Here is a 26,579-nt window from a genome sequence, read left to right as displayed (position 1 = left end):
AAGAGAAGCCAGAAATCCAAACCTGATACAAAACCTCCTGATGTTTAAGCGTTGGCAACTCATTATTTTCAAATATTATTTAGACTCATCAAAACAGTTGTGTGGTTTGGGTAAGCCCCTTGGTCCTGCAGGGTGAGACCTCTGCTCCACAACTTTGGGCAGCTTAGAGATGGTGAGGAGAGCAAAGGAAAAGGAGCATCCGTGCTTTCCTGGCCGTATTCCAGGTGGCTGCCTGGGAAGGTGGCCTCTTTCCTTAGGGATGAGACACATGTGAGTTCTAGTCCCCTCTGGTTCCTAATGAATGGGTAATCACACTTTCCGCTTTTGAGGGAAAAAGCAAACCTAGGAATAGCCACCCTCATTAACTCTAGTGCTCTGATGGGGAGGGAGCAGGTAGGGAACAAATTCTCACCATGAATCCCAGCCTCGCAGATAAGATGCACAAGGTAGCATCGCCTTTGTAATTTGATTTATAATGAGAGACCCAAGTGCTTTAAAGCTTACACAAACATTGGGGAGTGGAACAGCATAGGATGCAAGGGTCCATCTTAATTCATTTTAGAAAATTAAAGAGCTTATTTAGATGACAGAACAGCATAGCTGGCCTGCAGAGAGAGCAAATAAGCCTATCTGGTTGCTAAGAGACTCCTAATTTAATCCCCTTCACCTGATCAACACATGAAACTCAGCAGAAAGGAAAGGAAAGAGATTTTGATAAAGCTTTGAAAATAATGCCAAATTCAGCAACTAGAAAATCTCATCTTTTAGATAGAAAGTCCCATAGGAGGTGAAGGACTCCCCCTCCCCATGCTTTCTTTTCCTATACTGTAGCTGGAAAATAAAAAAGTTCTTTGAAGGAGCCTAAAGAGAAGTTAGCATTTTGAGTAAGTCTTTCAAAAATCTTTCTTTCCTTAGTTCTTCCCCGCCTTTTCATCCTTCACATCAAGCATTACGCCTACCTCAGGGACCTGATTGTCCACCGGAAGAATCGTGATGTTAAAGCAGATCCCGAACAAAGTGCCGCCGTGCTGGTTACTGACGGAGAAGGCAAACTGCACGTGTCGGGGGTGGGGGCCTATATCTTGCATGGGTGGCATGTAGGCCACTTTCATATAGTTCACAGCATGCTGCAAAGCAAACGAAGACGGACATGTGGGTGCCAATTTCCCAGGATGAGAGACATTTAGAGACCTAAGTCTAAGATACCCATCTCATTCACTGATAAGGAACATTGTAAATGCCACCATCCTCAATTTGAAGATCATAAAAAGCTCTATCTTACAAATCGCATTTTCTAAAAGCAGGAGGGAAAAGAACAAAGAAATTAAGTGACTACGTCAAGTGCTTGAAGCCAGGCAACTCTGTGAAAGACAGGAGACTTGCATTTTAACCCAGCTGTGTCACAAAGTAGCTGTGTGATATTAGTCAAGCTGCTTAAACTTGCGAGGTCTCTGTTTCCTTACCTACAAAATGAAAAAAATAATAGTACTTAGCACATAGGTTGACATACTCATTTAATACAACCTCTAACTACAGTGAGATTCAGCAGCTCAGGGGTAGCTGCTGCCTAATCACTCATCATTACTGTGCCTCTAGTCAGGTCTGCAGAGCAGAGGCCACAGGAGCAGGGAGAGGGCTAATGAAGGATTTTGGAAAGCAGTAGATAGTATGTGCTGACTTATGTCCCCCACAAAAAAAGACACGTTGAAGTCCTAACCCCCAGTACCTCAGCATGTGACCTTACTTGGAAACAGGGTTGTTGCAGATGTAATTAGTTAAGGTAAGGCCATACTGGAGTAGGGTGGGCCCTTAATCCAATATAACTTGTTCCTTATAAGAAGAGAGAGACTCAGGGAGAACACAGCCATGGCGTGACAGAGGCAGAGAGTGGAGTGATGATCTACCAGTCAAGGAATGTCAGATTGCCAGCAAACCACTAGACGATGGAAAGAGGTAAGGTAAGACCCCACTGCCCCCCGACCAAACAGGGTTTTGGAGGATGGTGGCCCTCCTGAGACCTTGGTTTCAGACTTCTAGCCTTCTACCCTCTAGTTTCAGAACTGTAAGACAATACATTTCTGTTCTTTTAAGCCACCTAGTTTGTGGTACTGGGCTATAGCAGCCCTAGGAAACTAAGATGGTAGGATATTGGACGAACTGACTTTGATGGAGTAAAAACATATGCACCAGGTCCCTAAATCAGAGCCCTAAGCCAGGGACCTAAATTGATGCAAAAGACTGTGTTGAATTATAACGAGATTTTACAATCATATCCAGCTTGATCAAGCATTTTCAAATGTTACATGTCACTTGCTTAATGGAAATGTGCAAGCAGAAAGAATATAGACATCAAGTATTTGTTGCTTGTGACAGATGTCAAAGGCCAATACTCTCAAGTGCAACGTTAGGAGCACTGTACCTTCTCAGAGGACACTTCCATCATGTTTGTCAACACTTGAGCATAGCATCATACCTGAGTGAATGACTTCAACCCTGGAGCTGCAGGGTTTTTGGTTAGCCTTGGTATGCTGTCTACCATGAATAATTTCCCAGCATCCAAGTGTCTAAACAAAAATACAAGAGAACACATCAGCTAACTTTCCCAGTAAGAAAAATTAAATCAAATAGTAGCCCACAACCAAATTTTCTGAAGCTAAAAGTATTCACTGTAGGAAGAAATCAAATGTTCCATCTTTATATTCTCTCTTTATATCAAGGCGGGGGAAGGTTCTAGCCTTAAGTCTAGTATCATGAATGCCATTCTCATCATGACTGCAGAAAGTATGTACAGAATTTCTGCTCTGACATGATGAAAGGGAATCTAACTACAATAAGATGTAGTTAGATACTCATCCTAAAAACATTTCCTCACTATCCTTTGGTAGATAATACAAACCTAAGGTATATTCATGATATGTTCTGGATTGGAATCAGAGAATATGACCACTTTTGTGGGCTGCAATATCTAAAAATAAAACAATGAAGACTCAGTACATTTTACTAAAGAGAAAAAAAGTATTCTCTTTAGAAAAAGGGATTAAAGACTGTTTTAAGCCTCCCTAAGCTGAAGACACTACAGGCTGCAGGCCACTTACCAATTAATATAGCTTTTGAAGGGAGGTATGAGACAAGTTTGAGATCAGAATAAATGCTGAATTGAATATAAGTTCACGTGTGACCAACAAAGCAAGTGAACCACAGAAGTACACATTGACACTTTCAACTCAATCCTAGAACGCAACCCTCAACCAATAGCCCAGGTGATGACTCTTCGTAGAGGTACCTGCGGCTAGAGGAGAAAAATGGAGGAGTGGTTACTGTGTAGAGCAGCTCCCTGTCATATGATTCTGTATCTACAAAATGTAGATGTTTCTTAGTGATACAGGCCACCTCCGTTTCCTTAACAACCAAATGTCGAGAAACTCCAGGAACCTCTTTTGGAAGCTGGTCATCTACTGGAGTGATGTGGATTGTCACCACCTGGAAAGAAATTATCTTTACCATTAATTTGAAATACCAAAAAGACACCAAAGAAAGCCACCCCACTATCATCCAGTCACAGTTATGATTTTCAAAACCTGCCATTTTGTAAAACACTTCCAGTGAAAAGATTGGGGAGTTAGTAGGAACGTGAAAAATGGAACATTCTCCACCCATTTTTCATTCTAACTTAAGAATATGATTCTCACAATTATAGTTAATGCAGTCATGAGTGCTATAGAATAGGCATATAATACACAAAATATGTTCCTGGTTTTACTTCTACACCTCCCTTTACCAGCAACCTGGGCTTTCTCTTCCTCTTTCCACTCAGTCATAGATCCTGGAAACCTCGACATTACTTTTGGTTCCTCTTTCTCTACCCACATATAACACATCACCAAGTCCCAGAGTTTGTACTTACAAAATTTTCTAAACAGTGACCACACCCTAGTCCCACAGCTGTCATTCCCACTGTTCCTGACTTTGCTCCAGTTTTCATAGTTTCCTTACATCATCACAATGCTTTCCATCAGCCCTAACACCAATAACTCATTTTGACTTTTCATACCTCTGGTGTTATCTTTTAAAAAATACAAGTCAAATCAGGTTATTCACTTCCTCAAAAATCTATAAAAAGATACAAATGAAGTTATCGACAAAACAGAAATAGACCCACAGACACAGGAAACAAATTTATGGTTACCAAAGGGGAAAGGCAGGGGAGGGATAAATTAGGAGGCTGGGATTAACACATACACACTACTATATATAAAATAGATAACCAACAAGGACCTACTGTATCACACAGGGAACTACACTCACTATTTTGCAATAACCTCTAAGGGAAAAGAATCTGAAAAATAATATATATATATATATATATATATATATATATATATATACACACACACATATATATGAATAACTGAATCACTGTGCTGTACCCCTGAAACTAACACACTGTAAGTCAACCATACTTCAATAAAATTTTTTTAAAAAGAAAGTTAAAAAAAAAATCTTAACCCCCCAGGAGGGATAGAATTATTCAAACTCCTTAGCATGGTATTCAAGACCCCTCACAGTTTAAACACACTCTTTATTTCAACTTTATCTTTTATGACCTTTCAACATTAATCCAGCATCCTGATTGCACTCAGTGGACCCAGACCTAGTCCTCAAACATGCCTCTATGCTCTGAATCCTGTTGTTCCTTCAGTCTGGAATGGTTTTCTCCTGCTCTCTCCAGCAACCTGAGCCTTTCTTACCCTTGAAGGTTTTTCTTGAAACGTTCTCCAATTTCTCAGTTGGAATTAATTTTTCCTGAATTTTGGTTATCCCTTGATAAACATCATTATTTCACTGTCTTGTATTATTAGTTAGTAGTTTACATGTAAATCTCTCCTAGACTGAAAGTTCCACGAGGAGGATCATAGTATAGTGCAAACCACATGGAATTTGGCAGTGAACAGACGGTTAAAGTCCTGGGTAAATCACTTAGTAGTTGTTACTGATCTTGAACAGGTCACTCAACTTTTTTGAGTGTCAATTTTCCTATCTGTAAATTAAGCATAATATCAACAACCTCACAGAATTTTATGAAGATCAAATATCACCATGAAGATAAAATGTCTGGCATATATTATGTGCTCAATAAATATTTTGTTCATTTCTATAGCTCCACCACATCTGGCACGGTATTTTGCAGGTAGGAGGCACTTTATAGGTGTTTCCTCACTGAATGAGTCAACATGCCCTGTTTGTGATGTTAAGAATTTTCTCAAACATTCATAGGTTTGGATCTTGCAAGAGGGAAAGGAGACTTTGCCAAACAGCTTTTTACCATCACATTTATTTTTTTTACAATAATCCATGATTGGCTGGGAGAAAGCAATTACTCTCTCTTGAAATGGTACATTTGCTTGGCATCATGAGTCGTTGCACAGCCTGATGCATGAAAGTATTCTGACTCTGGTTTTGATTTATTTTAATATTGTCACTGAAGTACAGATCAGCAATGCCAATTTTTTCTAAGATAATGGTGTTCACAATAACCAATTTGAAAATGAAGAGAATTTCTTTTTTAAGTTAACATACAAAGCAAAGACTAAAACATGGTTAAGCTTTTGCTATGATACGAAAAAGACTGGAACATCAGCTCAGCCACCTACAAACTTTGCTGCCTGGGGCAAATAATTTAACCCTTTTGGGGCTCAGTTTTTCTCTCTTTACACTGGGAATAATAAGGATGACTATTATAGTGAAGTGCTGTCAGGATCAAATGAGATAGCTGATAGCACAGTGAGTACCTGGTAGTAGGTGCTCAATAAATTAATTCCGTCTCCATCCTTCATTACTTTTACAAAAGCATACAGCATATTTACTATTCCATTATGAAGCATTTCAATAATTAGAAACTAAACTCAGTAATCAAAACAAAGGAACACAATGACAGTCATTTCTCCAGTTCCTGGCATCTGTGTCATGATTTTTTTCCAGTTACAGTTTTTTGCTAATCTCTAAAGTTCAGAAATTTTCTATGGGACATCCCAGCCATGGTGTGGATCAGTGAAGCTCCATTTAATTGAAAAACTAGATTTAATAAGGAAACAATAGTTATTGTGCCTTCAAAGAGAGCATTTTCTATGCTAATTTATTCTCCAGTGCGTTCTTTGTGCAAAAAGAATGTACAAGCGTGCTTTTCTATACCCCAGTAGTAATTCATGGTGGGCACGTTTTTCAACATGCTTTCTGATCGCTTAAGTTGATGTGTCTTTACGTATTTATGCATGTCCAAATAATTATTGTGTCTGTGTTCTGCAGGCGAGAAAGATCCTATCTTAACAAACTCCATAGAGAAATAAAGTCTTCTCGTTTTTACTGAAATTTGGTTGTAAAAAAGACCTAATTAAATACCCATTCCCACAAAGTGGAAAACTAGGGCCCATACCAGGCACTGGGCTCTTGCTTGTTGCCTTCCCCTACATGCATCCAGTCTACTTACGGCCACAAGCACCCACAGACAGATCTGCAGGGAACTGGAACATAAAGTAATAACTCAGTATATAAAATGACAACCACTAAACTTGACCCTCAGAATCCAGCTCACAATATGATACTCCACTGGCTACTATCTGCCTTCCTTGTAGACCTGGGTTCTTGATCCCTTCTCTGCACTGAGCTTTGCTTTCTGCCTGATTCCTTCTTTTGCATCTTCCTTTGAGATGATCCAGTGCTATTTCTCACCCCCAGGAGTTATTTCCAATGCTAGTTTTGCCCACTCCCCTTTCGGGTCTGACTTCTGATAAATGCCCACTCTGGGTGCCTGTTCTCTCCTCTGGTCATGTTGCACTCCTTCCTCCCACTTTGCCCCCAGGCCTTTGTGGCATCTGCTCCTTTCTTCCTGTTTCTTAGTCCTCTTTCTCCATTTCTCTTCTATCCTTAGGTTTCGCTCTCCATTTTACTGCTAACGTTACTCTCCCCCGGGTTAAAATCTAAGGTATAAATTCTACAAAGCCCGCTACTGAGAGGAATAAAGAAGAAAACATTTTTCTTTTTTTTCCTTTTTCTGGTCAGGACTACTTTACATACAATGAACTACATTCAGTTTAAGTATATAATTTGATGAGTTCTGACAATCTTATATACCTGTCAAGGCACCACCACAGTTAAGATACAGAATATTTTCCATGGATTTACTGGTATTTTTGGTTGGTTTGTTTGATAGTATTTCATCGTATAGATATAGTTTTTTAAACCAGTCTTCTGTTGATAAGCACTTGGGTAGTGATACAAACAATTCTGTAATAACCTAATAAAATATTTTTCAAAAGCAAATTGAGTAGGTGAGGCTTTATTTGATGACAGTCATGGCAACCAAGGTAGAAAGAGAGGGGGGTTCTTGCTAATATCTTGTTGATGTGCACGTAGATCTCTCAGTAGGAGTATCTAGATGGAAAAGATGAGAAGAAGCAAGAAGCATCTCCACTTGTGTAACTTCCTTCCTGTTTTAAATAGATTCTCACCTGAGATCTTTGATTTCTGCCCCTATGAAAGGAGGTGTTCTCACAGTATGGCCAAAACAATCCTGGGCCTGAGTTTAATCTTCAGTGACTGGGGAACCTTCTGATCACAAAAGCTCCCATCAAGTAACCATTTCATCTGTACTTGTAGTTGAACAGCTGAAAGTTACAGATTTTGTTGAATATTTTAAATACATTTATATTTGTAAGACATGACTGGATACTCATCCACACTGAAGATGCAGTCACCAAACAGACCAGCTGATCATTTGAGTCCCTTAAAAACTGGAGCTTCAGTGATGATATCAGGGTTTTACAACACAGTAATTCTTAACAGCGCACACACATACAAAATATTTGTTTTTTTGTTATGCACACAACTAATTCCTGAAAACTCTGAAAACTAAAGCTTTACACTTATTACTTCCGCATCTTACTCCTTCCCCAGTCCCTGCCACATGTCTGGGTCTTCTTATTTCCCCCTCATTTCAATAAAAGTTGAAAGAACCAGAGTTTATTCTGGAACCAACACACATTTCTGGAGGTTCTACTCTGAGTCAGATACCAAGATCTGAAGACAGAGAGATGAATAAATTAGGATCCCTGTCATAAACGAGCTCACAGTTGATCCAATAAAATAATGGCCTCACATTATAGTAATTTCATATCAGATTATATAAAAGGACCAGATGGTCAAGCCTGGGGAAACAGGTATGGAATAGGAGCATCAGAGGATGATTCCTGGAGCAGGTGATTCTATAGCTGAGTGCCAGTCCACAGTCTGAATGAGCTAAAGCTGCCACACATCAGAAGAGGGAGAGCTGGGAAAAAATGGACACTAGATGTACTCTACTAAACATACTGCTACTGCAACAATGAGTTTTAATTGTCCTCAATTAAAAGGATGTGGCTGGGCTTCCCTGGTGGCACAGTGGTTGGGAGTCCGCCTGCCAATGCAGGGGACACGGGTTCGTGCCCTGGTCCGGGAAGATCCCACATGCCGCGGAGCGGCTGGGCCCGTGAACCATGGCCGCTGAGCCTGCATCCGGAGCCTGTGCTCCGCAATGGGAGTGGCCACAACAGTGACAGGCCCGCGTACAGCAAAAAAAAAAAAAAAAAAAAAAAAAATGGATGTGGCTAATCTCGTCTATTCTTAAGAGACCATATGACAGATGTGGAGGATAATCTAGTCCAAAAAGGATGAAGGCTGAGACTAAAGCAATGACGGTGGGGTGGGGAAGTAGAGACAGATGAGAGAAATTTCTCAAGTAGATTTATTAAGATTAGCTGACCAACTGGTTATGCAGATACGCGAGAGAAAGGGGGTAGGGATGACTTCAAAGATTCTAGTTACAGTGGTTTCATGCAAATTTTCAGGGAAATATGCTAAATGTCTTGTGAACATGTTGAGTTTAAACTGAATGCAGAGGTCTGCCGGAGCCAGCGAGAACAGCCGCCCGACTTCACCGCCACCTGGAGATGGCTGGCTGCAGCCGCCCACCAGCCAGAGGGGGCACCTTCAAGATGGTGGAGGAGTAAGACATGCAGATCACCTTCCTCCCGACAAATACATCAAACTACATCCACATGTGGAACAACTCCTACAGAACAGTTACTGAACACTGGGAGAAGACTTCAGACTTCCCAAAAGGCAAGAACCTCCCCACGTACCTGGTCATGTGGCTGACAGGATCTGGGTACTCTGGCCAGCTGCCACCCTTAGCATCTGAGGTGGGAGAGCCAAGTTCAGGACACTGGTCCACCAGAGACCTCCAGGCCCCACATAATATCAAACAGCGAAAGCTCTCCCAGATATCTCCATCTCAACGCTAAGACCCAGCTCCACTCAATGACCAGCAAGTTGCAGTGCTGGACACCCTATGCCAAACAACTAGCAAGACAGGAACACAACACCACCCATTAGCAGAGAGGCTGCCTAAAATCATAATAAGGTCACAGACACCCCAAAACACACCACCAGACACAGTCCTGCCCACCAGAAAGACAAGATCCAGCCTCATCCACCAGAACATAGGCACCAGTCCCCTCCACCAGGAAGCCTACACAACCCACTGAACCAACCTTAGTCACTGGGGGAAGACACCAAAAACAACAGGAACTACGAACCTGCAGCCTGCAAAAAGGAGACCCCAAACATAGTAAGTTAAGCAAAATGAGAAGACAGAGAAACACACAGCAGATGAAGGAGCAAGGTAAAAATCCACCAGACCAAACAAATGAAGAGGAAATAGGCAGTCTACCTGAAAAATAATTCAGAATAATGATAGTAAAGATGATCCAAAATCTTGGAAATAGAATGGAGAAAATACAAGAAACGTTTAACAAAGGACCTAGAAGAACTAATGAGCAAACAAACAGTGATGAAAAACACAATAAATGAACTTAAAAATTCTCTAGAAGGAATCAATAGCAGAATAACTGAGGCAGAAGAACGGATAAGTGACCTGAAAGATAAAACAGTGGAAATAACTACTGCAGAGAAGAATAAAGAAAAAAGAATTAAAAGAATTGAGGACAGGCTCAGAGACCTCTGGGACAACATTAAACGCACCAACATTTGAATGATAGGGGTCCCAGAAGAAGAAGAGAAAAAGAGAGTGTATGAGAAAATATTTAAAGAGTTTATATTTGAAAACTTCCCTAATATGGGAAGGAAACAGTCAATCAAGTTCAGGAAGCAGAGAGTCCCATACAGGATAAATCCAAGGAGAAACATGTCAAGAGACAGATTAATCAAATTATCAAAAATTAAATACAAAGAAGAAATAATAAAAGCAGCAAGAGAAAAGCAACAAATAACATACAAGGGAATTCCCATAAGGTTAACAGCTGATCTTTCAGCAGAAATTCTGCAAGCCAGAAGGGAGTGGCAGGACATTTTTAAAGTGATGAAAGAGAAAAAGCTACAACCAAGATTACTCTACGCAGCAAGGATCTCGTTCAGGTTCGGAGAAATTAAAACCTTTACAGACAAGCAGAAGCTAAGAGAATTCAGCACCACCCAACCAGCTTTACAACAAATGCTAAAGAAACTTCTCTAGGCAGGAAACACAAGAGAAGGAAAAGACTTACAATAACAAACTCAACACAATTAAGAAAATGGTAACAGGAACATATGTATCGATAACCACCTTAAATGTAAATGGAATAAATGCTCCAACCAAAAGATACAGACTGGCTGAATGGATACAAAAAGAAGGCCTGTGTATATGCTGTCTACAAGAGACCCACTTCAGACCTAGGGACACATACAGACTGAAAGTGAGGGGATGGAAAAAGATATTCCATGCAAATGGATATCAAAAGAAAGCTGGAGTAGCAATTCTTGTATCAGACAAAATAGACTTTAAAACAAAGACTATTACAAGAAGTAAAGAAGGACACTCCATAATGATCAAGGGATCAATCCAAGAAGAAGATATAACAATTGTAAATATTTATGCACCCAACAAAGGAGCACATCAATACATAAGGCAAATGCTAACAGTCATAAAAGGGGAAATTGACAGTAACAAAATCATAGTAGGGGACTTTAACACCCCACTTTCACCAATGGACAGATCATCCAAAATGAAACTAAATAAGGAAACACAAGCTTTAAATGATACGTTAAACAAGATGGACTTAGTTGATTTTTATAGGACATTCCATCCAAAAACAGCAGATTACACATTCTTCTCAAGTGCTCATGGAACATTCTCCAGGATAGATATATCTTGGGTCACAAATCAAGCCTTGGTAAATTTAAGAAAATTGAAATCGTATCAAGTATCTTTTCCGACCACAACTCTGTGAGACTAGATATTAATTACAGGAAAAAAATCTGTAAAAAATACAAACACATGGAGGCTAAACAAGGCTAAACAATACACTACTAGATAACCAAGAGATCACTGCAGAAATCAAAGAGGAAATCAAAAAATGCCTAGAAACAAATGAAAATGAAAACATGACGACCCAAAACCTATGTGACGAGCAAAATCAGTTCTAACAGGGAAGTTTTTAGCAATACAATACTCCCTCAAGAAACAAGAAACATCTCAAATAAACAACCTAACCTTACACCAAAAGCAATGAGAGAAAGAAGAACAAAAAACCCCAAAGTTAGCAGAAGGAAAGAAATCATAAAGATCAGATCAGAAATAAATGAAAAAGAAATGAAGGAAACGATAGCAAAGATCAATAAAACTAAAAGCTGGTTCTTTGAGAAGATAAACAAAATTGATAAACCATTAGCCAGAGTCATAAGAAAAAAAGGGAGAAGACACAAATCAACAGAATTAGAAATGAAAAAGGAGAAGTAACAACTGATACTGCAGAAATGAAAAGGATCATGAGCGATTATTACAAGCAACTATATGCCAATAAAAGGCAGCCTCTTCAATACGTAGTGCCGGGAAAACTGGACAGCTACAGTAAAAGAATGAAATTAGAACACTTCCTAACATCATACACAAAAATAAACTCAAAATGGATTAAAGACCTAAATGTGAGGCCAGACACTATAAAACTCTTAGAGGAAAACATAGGCAGAACACTCTATGACATAAATCACAGTAAGATCCTTTTTGACCCACCTCCTAGAGAAATGGAAATAAAAACAAATAAAAACAAAAATAAACAGATGGGACCTAATGAAACTTAAAAGCTTTTGCACAGCAAAGGAAACCATAACCAGACAAAAAGACAATCCTCAGAATGGGAGAAAATATTTGCAAATGAAACAGCTGACAAAGGATTAATCTCCAAAATATATAAGCAGCTCATGCAGCTCAATATCAAAAAAAACAAACAACCCAATCCAAAAATGGGCAGAAGACTTAAATAGACATTTCTCCAAAGAAGATTTACAGATTGCCAACAAATATGAAAGGATACTCAACATCACTAATCATTAGAGAAATGCAAATCAAAACTACAATGAGGTATCACCTCACACCAGTCAGAATGGCCATCCTCAAAAAATCTATAAACAATAAATGCTGGAGAGGGTGTGGAGGAAAGGGAACCCTCTTGCACTGTTGGTGGGAATGTAAATTGATACAGCCACTATGGAGAACAGTATGGAGGTTCCTCAAAATCTAAAAATAGAACTACCATATGACCCAGCAATCCCACTACTGGGCATATAGCCTGAGAAAGCCATAACTCAAAAAGAGCCATGTACCACAATGTTCATTGCAGCTCTAGTTACAATAGCCAGGACATGGAAGCAACCTAAATGTCCATTGACAGATGAATGGATAAAGAAGATGTGGTACGTATATACAATGGAATATTACTCAGCCATAAAAAGAAATGAAATTGAGTTATTTGTAGTGAGGTGGATGGACCTAGAGACTGTCATATAGAGTGAAGTAAGTCAGAACGAGAAAAACAAATACCATATGTTAACACATATATATGGAATGTAAAAAAAAAAAGGTTCTGAAGAACTTAGGGGCAGGACAGGAATAAAGATGCACATGTAGAGAATGGACTTGAGGACATGGGGAGGGGGAAGGGTAAGCTGGGACGAAGTGAAAGAGTAGCACTGACATATATACACTACCAAATGTAAAATAGATAGCTAGTGGGAAGCAGCCGCATAGCACAGGGAGATCAGCTCAGTGCTTTGTGTCCACCTAGAGGGGTGGGATAGAGAGGGTGGGAGGGAAACGCAAGAGTGTGGGGATATGGGGATATATGTATACGTATAGCTGATTCACTTTGTTATAGAGCAGAAACTAACACCACTGTAAAGCAATTATACTTCAATAAAGATGTTAAAAAATAAATCTTCCAAATAGAAAAAATAAATAAATAAATAAAATGAATGTAGAGATGTCAGGTAGAGATGTTGGTACACAAGTCTGAGCTGGAGAATATTTAGGAGTCAAAAAATAGGCGGTACACGAAAACAGAGCAAAAGTCTTTCTGTTTCTCTGTTTCTCTGTTTCTCTCTCTCACTCTCCCTCTCTCCCTCCCTCCTTTTCCCCTCCCTCCCACTCCCCACCCTCCCTTTCTTTCTCTCTCTCTCCACCCTTCCCTTCTTTCTTCCCTGCCTCCCCTGCAACACAGACTAAGAAGATGAATAAAAGTAGAGAAAAATATGATTATGACTTCTTTAGAAGCCCATCCATCATGGGGAGTAACTGGATCTATAGAATTCAGCCTGACATATTTGCCAAGATTTAAAAATAATTTTATTTCAATAAAGTTTTCATTACTGTGGTCTTTACTGTAGAGGAAACTGACATCTATGTTTGTGGGTATGAAAAATATGACCTATAAAATATACAATAGCAGAAAAGGAAAAAGGAGTCCTGAATTTTCTGTTTTTAAAAAGGCCTATAGTTTGCTAAAAACGATACAGTATTCTAGTCAGAAACATAGCTCAGTTTGAATGGATACAACAAAAGATTTAGAAATAAATCCTATTAATAGTTTCCATTTTGGATTATCAAATCATCTAAGGCCTCAAGCAAAAATGTAATCTACAAATGGCATAATTGTACGCATTGATGAAAAGAGGAGGCTGTTATTTATAAAGGAATTGATTTCTTTTCAGTCAATAAGCAGGTGAATTGAGAATTTTCTGATTCATTTTCCATTCCCTCTTAATAGGAGCACCTACTTCCTTCAGTTTCTGGGCTCTTCCATTTGTTACCTTTATCTTGGCAGACAGATGAATAGCTCAATCATCTATGCATTGGCTAATGTCAGTGACCATGACACTATGAGATGATATTATATAACCAACAGGGACACTATATGTAGTGGGTACCACTTATTTTCAGAAGCCTTTTTTTCCATCCTTACCACCAATCATCCTCTTCTTGCAAGGAGTCTACCCCTTTAGAGTTGCCCAGACCCTTCCTCATCTGTAATTTGTATAGGATGATGGCTCCTTAAGCCTATTTTTGTATTCTATATATTTAAATAATATCCTTGAGTGGTAGTAAAACTCTTAGTTCTTCAAAAGCAATGATAAATAATAGCTAATATATTTATTGAGTACTTACTATGTGCCAGAAAGTTCTCAATACTTACATGTATTACGTCACTTACCCTCACAATCACTTTATAAGGATGTTGTTTTACAGATAAAGAAACTGAGTCACAGGTCAGTTAATGTCAAGAACAGGACAAAAACAAAGACAGTCTAACTACAGAGCCTATGTTTTAACCACAACACACAAAATAAGTCAGTGGGTTTTTTTTGTTGTTATTGTTATGAAGCAAGCAAATTTTGTGAGGTGCTCTTTAGAGAAGGGTCTGATGGTTAAATAACCTTGGAAACACTGCATACATGGTAATTTACATAACTGTGGAAAAGTAAGAGAGCAGTTATGTTGCAAAGAAACTGACTTAATTTTGCTTACTCCATTGCTTCTCAAACTTCGAGCTTTGAAATCTGTTTTCCTGTAGTTTCTAATTACATCTTCTAGAACTGATATCTGTGGACAAGACTTTGGGAAAGAGTTCAGAGATGGACTCTTACCTGTGGCTCTGAGAGATTTGGAGGTTCATGGCTGTCCCACAGGACAAATTCAAATGAATCTTCAAAGATTTCTCCACCAAAATGACGATAGTAAATGATGCCATTGAACAGATCCATCTGAAGGAAGCCAGGGACAGGATAGCCTATTGGGTCCACAAAATATCACATACCTTTGTAACAGTCTGCCAGGTGTTGGGGTATAATGATATTGGATTTATCTCCAGAAGTTTTCTCAGTCTAGTATGTTGTATGTACCCAAGGAATCCTTTTTTTAAATTGAAGTATAGTTGATTTACAATACTGTGTTAGTTTCAGGTATACAGCAAAGGAATTCAGATATATATATATATATATAGAGAGAGAGAGAGAGAGAGAGAGAGATATAGATATATCCAGATTCTTTTCCACTAAAGATTATTAGATGATACTGAATATAGTTCGCTGTGTTATACAGTAAATCCTTATTGCTTATCTATTTTATGTATAGTAGTTTGTCCACGGAATCATTATTAAGTGCTTTTATCAAAGCTTATAAATAATAAAGCAGAAAAATTAAAGTACTACATCTGCCTTAATATATAGAAAAATTAGCATTAGAAAAATATTTTCAAGAAATAGTCTTAACATCAGCCAAGATGGCAGAGGAGAAAGACCCTGAGCTCACCTCCTCTCATGGGCACACCAAAATCACAACTATCTGCAGAACAGCCATCAGTGAAAAAGGCCAGAACCTACCAGAGGAGAGCTTCTACAACTAAAGATATAAGGAAGGAACAACAAGATGGGTAGGAAGGGCAAAGTCACAAAATAGTCAAGTCCCATACCGCAGGGTGGGCAATCCACAAACAAGAAAATAATTACAACTGCAGAGTCTCTCAAAGGACTAAGAGGTCCAAGCCCCAGCCCAGGGGTCCTGCACTTGGGAAGGTGAGCCTCCAGGGCATATGGCTTTGAAGGCCAGTGGGGTGACTTTTGGGAGTCCCAGAGGGCTGGGGGAAATAGAGACTTCACTCTTAAAGGGTACATAAAGAATCTCTCATGCTCCAGGACCCAGGGAAGAAGCAGTAATTTGATAGAAGCCTGGGTGAGAATCACTTGCTAATCTAGGAGAATCTTCTGGAGAGACAGGAGGCAACTTCAGCTCACCCTAGGGACATAGACACTGGCAACAGCCATTTTGGGAACTTGTTCTACCACATGGATACTGGCACTGGCAAACGCCATTGTGGAATCTTCTCTTTAGCTTATTAGGGTGAAGACCCAACCCCGACACAGCCCACAGGCCTGTAGACTCCAGTGCTGGGATGCCTCAGGCCAAGCAACTAACTGGGTGGGGACACAGCTTTACCCACCAGCAGACAGGCTGTCATAAGACCTCCTGCATGAACAGCTGCTTCTGGACGTTGCCCTGTCCACCAGAGAGCTCAGGATCCAGCTGCACCCACCACTGGGCAGGTACCAGTTCCAGAATAGCCTGGGCCCCAGCCCCACTCTCCAGGGAGCCTGCGCTAGCCTCCAGACTAGTTTCATCCACCAAGGGGCAGACACTAGCTGAAAGAAAGCCACAGATATGCAGCCTGCAGACACGACATGCCCACTAATAGGCCAGGACCTGCATGGGGACCAACTGGACCATGGTCCCGCCTACTAGTAGACCAACAGAAGCTTTAGGACTCCCTGGACCCTGCACCCAACTGTGTCAGGAAGTAGTCCCACCCACCACTGATCCAAAACCAGCTCTAGGACCCCTGGGTCCTGCAAGCAGACTTCAGGACCTGGCTCTGCCCACCAGTAGGCCAGCATTAGCCCCAGGACCTGGTTCAACACACCAGTGGGTGGGTAACAGCCCTGGAGTCTCCTGGACCTTGACTCAACCCAACAATGAGCCAGCACTAGCCCCAGTGCCCCCTGGGGTTCTGTAGTCAGCACCACCTTGTGACCCGGTCCCACCAACCAGCAGTCAGCAACCTCCACACAAGGCAGGGCCTGGCAACCAACTGGACAGGGGGTAAATCAACCCTACAAGACTGCCTACATAGTCAGCGCACCACAAGAGAAGGACACAGTCAGTCCTCATTGGGGGAACCCCTAGAGCATATAGCTCAGGTGATGAGAGGGGGATGTGCTGCTGGGACACACAGGATGTCTCCTTCAAAAGGCTACTTCTCCAAGATTGGGAAATGTAACTAACCTACCAGATACATAAAAATAAAAACAGCAACCTAGGCAAAATAAGGCAACAAAGGAACAAACGTGTTTCTAACAAACAAGATAAAACCCCAGAAGAAGAACTAAGTGAAGCGGAGATAGGCAATCTACCTGAGAAAGAGATAAGGGTAGTGTGATGATAAAGATGATCAAAGAACCCAAGAAAAGAATGGATGCATAGAACAAGAAGTTAGAAGCTTTTTAACAAAGAGTTAGAAAATATGAAGAACAACCAAACAGAGATGAAGAATACAATAACTGAAATGAAAAATACAGTACAAGGACTCAACAGTAGACTAAATGATACAGAGGAAATGACCAGGAAGCTGGAAGACAGAGTAGTGGAAATCACTGATGCTGAACAGACAAAAGAAAAAAGAATGAAAAGAAATGAGGACAGCTTAAGAGACTTCTGGGACAACCTCAAGCACACTAATATTCACATTATAAGGGTCCCAGAAGGAAAAGAAACAGAGAACCTATCAACATATTTGCAGACATAATAGATGAAAACTTCCCTAACCTGGTAAAGGAAACAGATATCTAAGTGTAGGGAGTACAGAGAGTCCTATACAGGATTAATTCAAAGAGGAACACACCAAGATATACTGTAATTAAAATGGCAAAATTGGGACTTCCCTGGTGGTCCAGTGGTAAAGAATCAGCCTTCCAATGTGGGGCATGCAGGTTCGATCCCTGGTCGGGGAACTAACATCCCACACGCCACGGGGCAACCAAGCCCACACACAACAACTACAGAGCCCACGTACCCTCTAGCCCACTCGCCACAACTAGAGGGAAGCCCGAGCACTACAATGAAGAGACCGCGCACCATAATGAAAAGATCCAGAGTGCCTCAACAAGGATCCCGTGTGCTGCAACTAAGACCTGACGCGGCCAAAAAAAATAATAATGATAAGGAAAATAAGTAAGTAAAATAAATATTTTTAAAAATATAAAATAAAATAAAATGGCATAATTAAAGATAGAGAATATTAAAAATGGCAAGGGAAAAGCAACAAGTAACATACAAGGGAACACCCATAAGGCTATCACCTGAATTTCAACAGAAATTCTACAGGCCAGAGGGAGTGGCACAATATATTTAAAGTGATGCAAAGGAAAAACCTACAACTAAGAATATTCTACCCAGCAAGGCTCATGTTCAGATCTGATGGAGAGATCAATAGCTTTACAGACAAGCAAAAGCTAAAAGAGTTCAGCTTAACAAGAAATGTTGAAGGACTTCTCTAAGAGAAAAAGAAAATACCACAACTAGAAACGTGAAAACTGCAAAAGCAAAATGCTCATCTGTAAAGGCAAACACACAATATAAAGGTAGTAAATCATGCACACACACAGATAGGAGGAAGATTAAGAGACAAAAGTAGTAAAATCATCTACATCCACAATAAGCAGTTAAGGGATATACAAAAAATTAGATGTAATATATGACATCAAAAACAGTAGCTGTGAGGGGAGGAGAGTACAAATGCAGGGTTGTTAAAATGCATCTGAAATTAAGAAACTGATGAAAGAAATTGAAAACAACACAAACAGATGGAAAGACATACACTGTTCATGTACTGGAAGAATTAAAATTGTTATAACAACCATACTACCCAAGACAACCTACAGATTCAATGCAATCCCTATTAAAGTATCAAGGGCACTTTTCACATAACTAGAACAAATAATTTTAAAATTTGTATGGAAACACAAAAGACCCTGAAGTGCCAGAGCAATCTTGAGAAAGAAGAACAGAGCTGGGAGGAACTGCACTACCTGACTTCAGACTGTACCACAAAGCTACAATAATCAAAACAGTATGATACTGGCATACAGCAGACACATAGATCAACAGAACAAAATAGAGAACCAGAGATAAACCCATGCATTTATGTTCAATTAATCTATGACAAAGGAGACAAGAACATACAATGGAGAAAAGACAGTCTCTTCAATAAATGGTGCTGGGAAAACTGGACAGCTATATGTAAAAGAATGAAATTAGAACATTCTCTAACACCATATAAACAAAATAAACTCAAAGTGGATTAAAGACCTAAATGTAAGATCTGAAACCATAAAACTCCTAGAAGAAAACAAAGGCAGAACACACTCTGACATAATTTATAGCGATGTTTTTGGATCTGTCTCCTAAAGCAAAAGAAACAAAAGCACAAATAAACAAATGGGACCTAGTAAAACTTAAAAGCTTTTGCACATCAACAAAACAAAAAGACAACCTATTGAATGGGAGAAAATATTGCAAATGATATGACCAATAAGGGGTTAATATCCAAAATATACAAACAGCTCATACAACTCAACAGCAAAAAAACAAACAACCTGATTAAAAAATGGAAGAAGAACTGAGTAACCATTTTTCCAAAGACATACAGATTGCCAACAAGCACATGAAAAGATGCTCAACATCACTAATCATCAGAGAATTGCAAATGAGATATCACTTCACACCTGTCAGAATGGCTATCATTGAAAAGAACATAAATAACAAATATTGGCAAGGATGTGGAGAAAAAGGAACCTTGTACACTGTTGGTGGGAATGTAAATTGGTGAGCCATTGTGGAAAACAGTATGGAGGTTTCTTAAAAGACTAAACATAGAACTACCATATGTCCCAGCAATTCCACTCCTAGATATATGACTGAAAAAAATGAAAACACTAATTTGAAAAGATATATGCACCCCAATGTTCATTGCAGCACTATTTACAATAGCCAATACATGGAAGCAACCCAAGTGTCCATCAACAAATGAATGGACAAAGAAGATGTGGTGTGTATACACACACACATACACACACACACACACACACACACACACACAACACACATATACATACAATGGAATACTACTCAGCCATTAAAAAGAATGAAATTTTGCAACAATGTGGATGGACTTAGAGGGTATTATGCTAAATGAAATGTCAGAGAAAGACAAATAATGTATGATATCACTAACACATGGAATCTAAAAAATACAACAAACTAGTGAATATAACAAAAAAGAAACAGACTCACAGATATAGAGAACAAACTAGTGTCTACCCATGGGGAGAGTGAAGGGGGAGGAGCGATACAGGCATATAGGATTAAGAGGTTCCAACTACTATATATAAAATAAATAAGCTTCAAGATATGTTGTACAACATGGGGAACACAGCTAATATTTTATAATAACAATAAATGGATTATAACATTTAAAAATTGTGAATCACTATGTTATACACCTGAAACATAAAATATTGTACATCAACTATATCTCACTTTTTAAATAATTAATTAAAAATAAAATTAAACATGTTTAAAAAAAGAAACAGTCTTAAGTAAAACTGCTTGATACCTATTTTGTCAAGCTCCTGACCTACCTACTTCAAAAAGTAGTTATGAAATTATTCTAACAAAATGTAAATAAATGTTATTCATGAAATTTCTTTATCAATAATGTAGAATAGGTCAAACATATCTCTTCAACCTTATTTGTTCTCTTACCTTGCATAGCAGACTTAATTTTTCATGATGTAATGGTTATCTTGAGGCCCAGCTCTGGAACTTTCTAGATTCCATATGGATAGATCAACTTAACCTAAATCTCAGGCTTCCCATCTACGAAATGGTAATAATAATAATAGAATCTTACCTCATAAACTTGATGTCCCCCTTAGCACAAATTCTGACACAAATGATCTTAACTGCCCAGAACTTACCTATCAGTCCTGGTGCTGGCTTCTTCATGATCTCTCCAGCCTGCGGGGGTTTCGTGATATTAAAGAAGATGTAGTCATCACTGGAGTCCATGTCTGAAGCTCTCAGCTTGGAACCCTGGATCAGTATGGTCTGCCCCTCCTCCAGTTCAATCACAACATTGGTTATGAGGAATGGTGGACTATCATCTTTGGGCAAGATGTTGATGGGAAACTTATGTCGGATGCTGTGTTGGCCGTCGAATATCCTGAAGACCACAAAGTCTTTGGTGGAGTCACTGTCGTCATGATGATACTGAACGACTCCAGCCTGAAGGTCAGCCACGGTGAAGAGAAACCCCTTCCCCCCTGATGGAAAGAACAGAGGTGGAGCGGAATGAAAAAGGTGTGGAGGCAGCAGGTTAGTGAAAGCAGCACTGCAGGAGAGGGTGTGAAATGGAAAGTGGTGCAGCCGATGCTTCCCTCGCCTGGAAAAACCATAGATTGTTTAGTGGGTTCTGGGTCTCCAAAGACATGGTTTTGAATACTGGCTGTAATACTTATTAGCTGGGTGGACTTGGGCAGGGTATTTAATTTATTTGAGACTCATCTCTAAAACAGAGATAATAATACCTACCTAACATTCCCTCTTAAGGATGAGAGAACTCAAACAACAGTGTACCTACAATAAGTATTAATTGTTCTTCGACTCATTATCATCATCTGACAGCACTTCTTAGAGTTGTGGTCTCAAACTAGCAGCATCAGCACCATCTGGGAAGTCATTATAAATGCAAGTTCTCAGGTCCTACCCCAGACCTACTGAATTAGAAATTCTGCTGGTGGGTCCCAGCAATTTATGTTTTACCAAGCCCTTCAGGAGTCTAATGCATGCTAAAGTTTGAGAATCACTAGCTTAATGAGCAAGAGCTAGAGCTCTGGTAGCAAATGGCCTGGGTTCGAATCCCAGCTCGGCCATTTTCCAGACAGACAAGTCAACTTCTCTAAGGCTCAGGTTCCCATTTGTAAAGTGAGTGTAATAGTACCTTGCTTCATAAAGCTGATGTGAGATAAAGTATGTAGAATGCTTTGTACGATCTGGCACAAAGTAAATGCTTAATAAACGTTTAAACTATTTTCTTCCTCTGAGCCAGAACATCATTGCATTATGGGCTATGACTCTCCACTTCATTTCTATAGTACTGATAAACATTGCTTCACTCTGCACAAACTATTACAATTCTTGATGGCAGGTGTCCTATTTCTTTCCCCACTCCATATGGTTTTATGGATTAAACATGAGTATAATGAACACTATGAGTTACTTGCCCAACAGGAACTTTCTGTTTCTTCCTCAGTACAAGAATCCTAGTTTTATTTAGAATGGTAACATGACTATTTAAAAATACTCAGGTTCCCAGACTCTGTTGCACCTAGGGGGATAGTGGGTAACTTGATGAGAGATATAATCAGACTTCATTGTATCAGGCTCCTAGGAAAAGTGTAAAATAGAGCAAACTTAGATGGCCTTATTTTTTTTTATTGTTCCTTCTCTTTCTTCCTTCCCCTAACACTGATTAAAAGCCTAGAGGTGTAGGCACCATCCTGTGACCACGGACAGAGCAGAAAAGAGCCACTGGCATCATGGATACAGAATACCTACCTCTGTGCAACTTGTCACAAGGAGAGAGTGACTCCTGAATTTTTAAGCTGCTGTAGTTGTGTTTTCCTTACATGCAGCTGAACATCCATCCTAACTAATACATCCAGCTTAAGCTAAACTCCCATTGTCTTGGGATTAGGCAAGAGAATTTATCATTTTATTTTTGATTTTATTTTTTTCAGAATTTCCTAATCACAAACAATGATAAATAAGAGCTCTCTTTCTACTTTACAGTTTGGCAAACTAAGAGGATAATAGAATTAAATCCTCTGAGCTCATTACAAGGAATGGACTATATTAAGTATGGATATTTTTATTAGGGCCATTACCTTGTTAACTACCATCCGTATAACTATAAATTCATTTCTTTTAAACCACAGCAACTGCTACTAATAACATAATAGCATAATTATTACTAACTAATTAAAAAACATAAGTTTTTCTGTTTTTCACTGCATTTCTCTGAAGCAGAGAAATGAAAAATTTTGTCTTTGAACTGGGATAAGATAACCAGTTAAGGAGTATATTTAGAAGGAGCCCTACATGGCTCCAGAAAGCAAATCTGAGATTTAAACAATGACTCAAGTACAAAAGTCCATTCATAAAATGTCATCCATTGATTTGAGCATCCTAATACAAAAGCCAATGGTTTCAAGATCTCTGGATCTGGTGATTATGATAATTCATTTAGAAATGAAGCCCAAGAGATACTACACATATCCTGTTAAATATGATTTGCTTTTGGAGAAAATACTTCTTGGGTTTTTTTCTAAGTTACAAAGTTTGTTCATTCACCTCTCAGAGTAAGCTGTCCATGCTGCAGGCCATCCACAATGACTACCTGGACAGCATTAATGTCATCATTGTCAACAATCTGAAACTGTTCCCAAGTGATGGCCCGAGACTGTCCCTCTAGGAGATTCAGACCTACAAGAGAAAGCACAAAAAGTGTCCTGGAAAGTTCTATGACATACCAAGATGCCTACTTTAAGACAAGATTAAAGAATTTTCACTCACAAAACTAGGTAAAAACTGTATCTTCAAAAGCTTCTCGAGAAACTGGAATTTAGTGTTTATTTTAAGTAATATTTTTACTATTAGGACTATTGACTCCAACCTGACAACTGGTTCCTTATGACATATCCTTTAGGGGCATGATGGTGCCAAAAATAAATATTAGAAGGAAATAACAGATGTTATGCTCACAGTGGTCTCTAGTTCAAAAAGGTCCACAAGGAATTTTTCAAAGGCTGCATTCACATATTTTAAGTGGGCAAGAGTCAGAAGTACTTTTACACATAAATTATAAGAGCATAAGTGTCCCACGGGATAGAGAATTCAAGTGGTTAAATACACAAATACAGAGTTACTGTGCTAGGGAATATTTAATGATGTCAGACAGGAAAGGTCTGACACTTTATAATGAGGGCTGTGTTTTAATCTAGACTCTAATAAGGAAGGGACTTTTGTAACTAAAGAAATTAAAAATAAAACCTTCTCCTTGGACCCAGCACGCTGGAGGGAATATGGGGAGAGAATGCGTGCTGCTCGGAGCAAGAATACAGATTCCAGACTGAACACTGCCGTTAGAGACAGGCAGCATCGTCAACCATTCCCATTAGCCAGTAGAGCTGGGGGCCAACAGACTGAAGAGACTCTCGAAAAGGAGCAAAGCCTTTTAAAGAAGCAGGGTGATGAAATTTAAAGACAGTGCACTGGTGGACCCAGTTAATGCTTCCCCTCAAATCTACCCAGCTCCCCTTCCTCCTGATGCTGACCATGTGCCTGCTTTCTAGCTGCAGCAGCTCCAATAGGCTTCCCACAGTCCCCACATTGTAAAGCCCTGGCTGCCACCACTGCCTCATCTTCTGATGTTGCTGCCCTCAACTGCCCACCAGACGAGGTTTTGGCGTGAACTTCCCTGTGACCATGGCCAGGTCCCACACCATGGGACTCAAGGAGTTTGTACAGTGGCTGTTAAGAAGAGCCAGGTAACACAACCTAGGCATGTGGGGAGTTAACATCCAGTGAGGCAAACTGACCAGGGTGAGAGAGGAGATGGAAGGAGCTGACATGTGTTTGTTCACACTTTCTCAACCCCACCCCTGACTCTTCCCACACAGAGTGGGTTCATCTCCTACTGGAGATATCAGCACTATCGAGCACATCAGCTTTATTTTCTTGTAAACTTATGACCATCTCAGTCACACCACCTTTTTATTTGCTGCCCCCAAACCCCCAACTTCCCTTCCCCTTACTCTAGTTTTCAGTAAAGCGTTAGTGCATGTAATCTGCCTAAGGGGCTGTTTGCTATGGTACCTGGGCTAAGACATATGGCATATTGAAAGAAAGAGAGAAAGAAAGGAAGGAAGGAAGGAAGGAAGGAAGGAAGGAAGGAAGGAAGGGAGGGAGGGAGGAAGGAGGTAGTGGGGGAGAGAGAAATAAGGATGGGTAGAAGGAAGGGAAGCAGGGAAAGAGGGAGAGAGGGAGGACAAGCACATATAAAGAACCTCTGCGACTGGTAATGAGGGTTTTGAAGCCAAAAGTGCACAGTACAGCACAGGACAAGGCATCATGGGATACAGGAGAGGAGCAAGTGAGAACACTAGAAATTTATACAGCAAGATAGTAATTGTGTTTATGTCTTTGTGGTGAAGTAATGAGTGATTTTATTCACTCATTATTATTATCATCATTTCATTCATTTATTATCAATATTATAATTATTTATTATCAATATTATCAATATTGATAATTATCAATATTATCATTATTTATTATCAATATTATCATTATTTCATTCATTTATTCATTACTATTAACTCATTATTATTTATCCTACTTACTGTGCTTTCCAAGTTTTCAATGATGAACTTAAGTTCATAATAAATAAAATTTCATTTAAAAAAGAATTCTGGTGTCCAAACTAGTCAAAACCAGATTTGGAGCTCTTAACAAGCCTGTTTTCACAGATCACACATACACATGCAGACCATTAAGTCTCTACACTCAAGCAATAATGTAATTAATATTTGATTATTACTAAGCTTTAGATCACTAATTCATTCTTTTCTCTCATTATCCCTCAAACAGAGGTAGAGTAGTACGGAGAGGCAGATTATAAATCAAGGATGCCCAACCAACGTTGTCCATCTCTACTGAAACTCACATACATACAAATACACACACATGGTATGTTACCCATGTGCAAGCACACACACAAGCACAAGAGGTAATCAGTTTAAGCTGCCACCTGAGTATTTAAATCACACAGATATTTTCTGTGTTAACTGAACCTACCAACACTGTTTATAAGTATGTTTTGAATGCTCTTGATGGTATTAATGGGAAAGGAAAAAAAATCTTCATTTACATTTCACATTTACATTTTATCTAAATATATACATTGCATTTTAAATCTACTCAGGAATGAGAGGCAGTGCAAAGCCTTCTTTTAAAAGAAATAAAGCAGGAGGAGGTCAAGATAGCAGAGTAGGAAGATGCAGAATTCACCTCCTGTCCTCCTCCCACCCCTGTGAATGCATCAAAAATACATCTACATGTGGAGCAATTCTCACTGGAAATGGACTGGAGACTGACAGAAAGACCCTTATGCAACCAAGGCTATAAGAAAGATCCACATGGAGTTGGGTAGGAAAGGAAGAGAATCAATCAGGTTGGGACCTGCACCCCTAGGAAGGGACACAGAAGAGGAGGGGGATTACAAGGGTGGAGATATCCCTGGGGAGTGGCTTGAACCACATACTGGGTCCCCCAGCCCTGGGGTCCAACAGAGGGAGGACGAGTGCCCTTAGAAGGTTTGAAAACCAATAGGACTGACAACAGGGCTGTAAGAAATCTAGACTCTGCTCATGAAGAACACACACATTCTCGCTCACTCCCATGACAAGAGAGAGAAAGCAGATTGAAACTGCCCAGGACTCTGGCTGGTTTCCCACAACTGCCTCAGTGCGTGCCCTGGCCCATGCCA

General features: G+C 39.6%; 1 protein-coding gene across 1 annotated transcript in view; it reads right to left on the bottom strand.

The window, feature by feature from the left end:
* FREM1 (FRAS1 related extracellular matrix 1) overlaps positions 1–26,579 on the bottom strand; it is a 153,138-nt gene that overhangs the window by 96,059 nt on the left and 30,500 nt on the right. The window contains exons 7-12 of the mRNA XM_033858083.2: positions 23,384–23,515; positions 20,950–21,294; positions 15,007–15,149; positions 3,284–3,480; positions 2,474–2,564; positions 960–1,127 (exon numbers count right to left, since the gene is read on the bottom strand). Coding sequence (XP_033713974.1) covers positions 960–1,127; positions 2,474–2,564; positions 3,284–3,480; positions 15,007–15,149; positions 20,950–21,294; positions 23,384–23,515 — 1,076 coding nt within the window. The remainder of the gene's footprint in view (positions 1–959; positions 1,128–2,473; positions 2,565–3,283; positions 3,481–15,006; positions 15,150–20,949; positions 21,295–23,383; positions 23,516–26,579) is intronic.

The sequence above is a fragment of the Tursiops truncatus genome, chromosome 6, assembly GCF_011762595.2.
Source record: "Tursiops truncatus isolate mTurTru1 chromosome 6, mTurTru1.mat.Y, whole genome shotgun sequence".
NCBI lineage: Eukaryota > Metazoa > Chordata > Mammalia > Artiodactyla > Delphinidae > Tursiops > Tursiops truncatus.
Note: the sequence above shows the minus strand (reverse complement) of the source record. Positions and strands in the feature narration are given on the sequence as shown.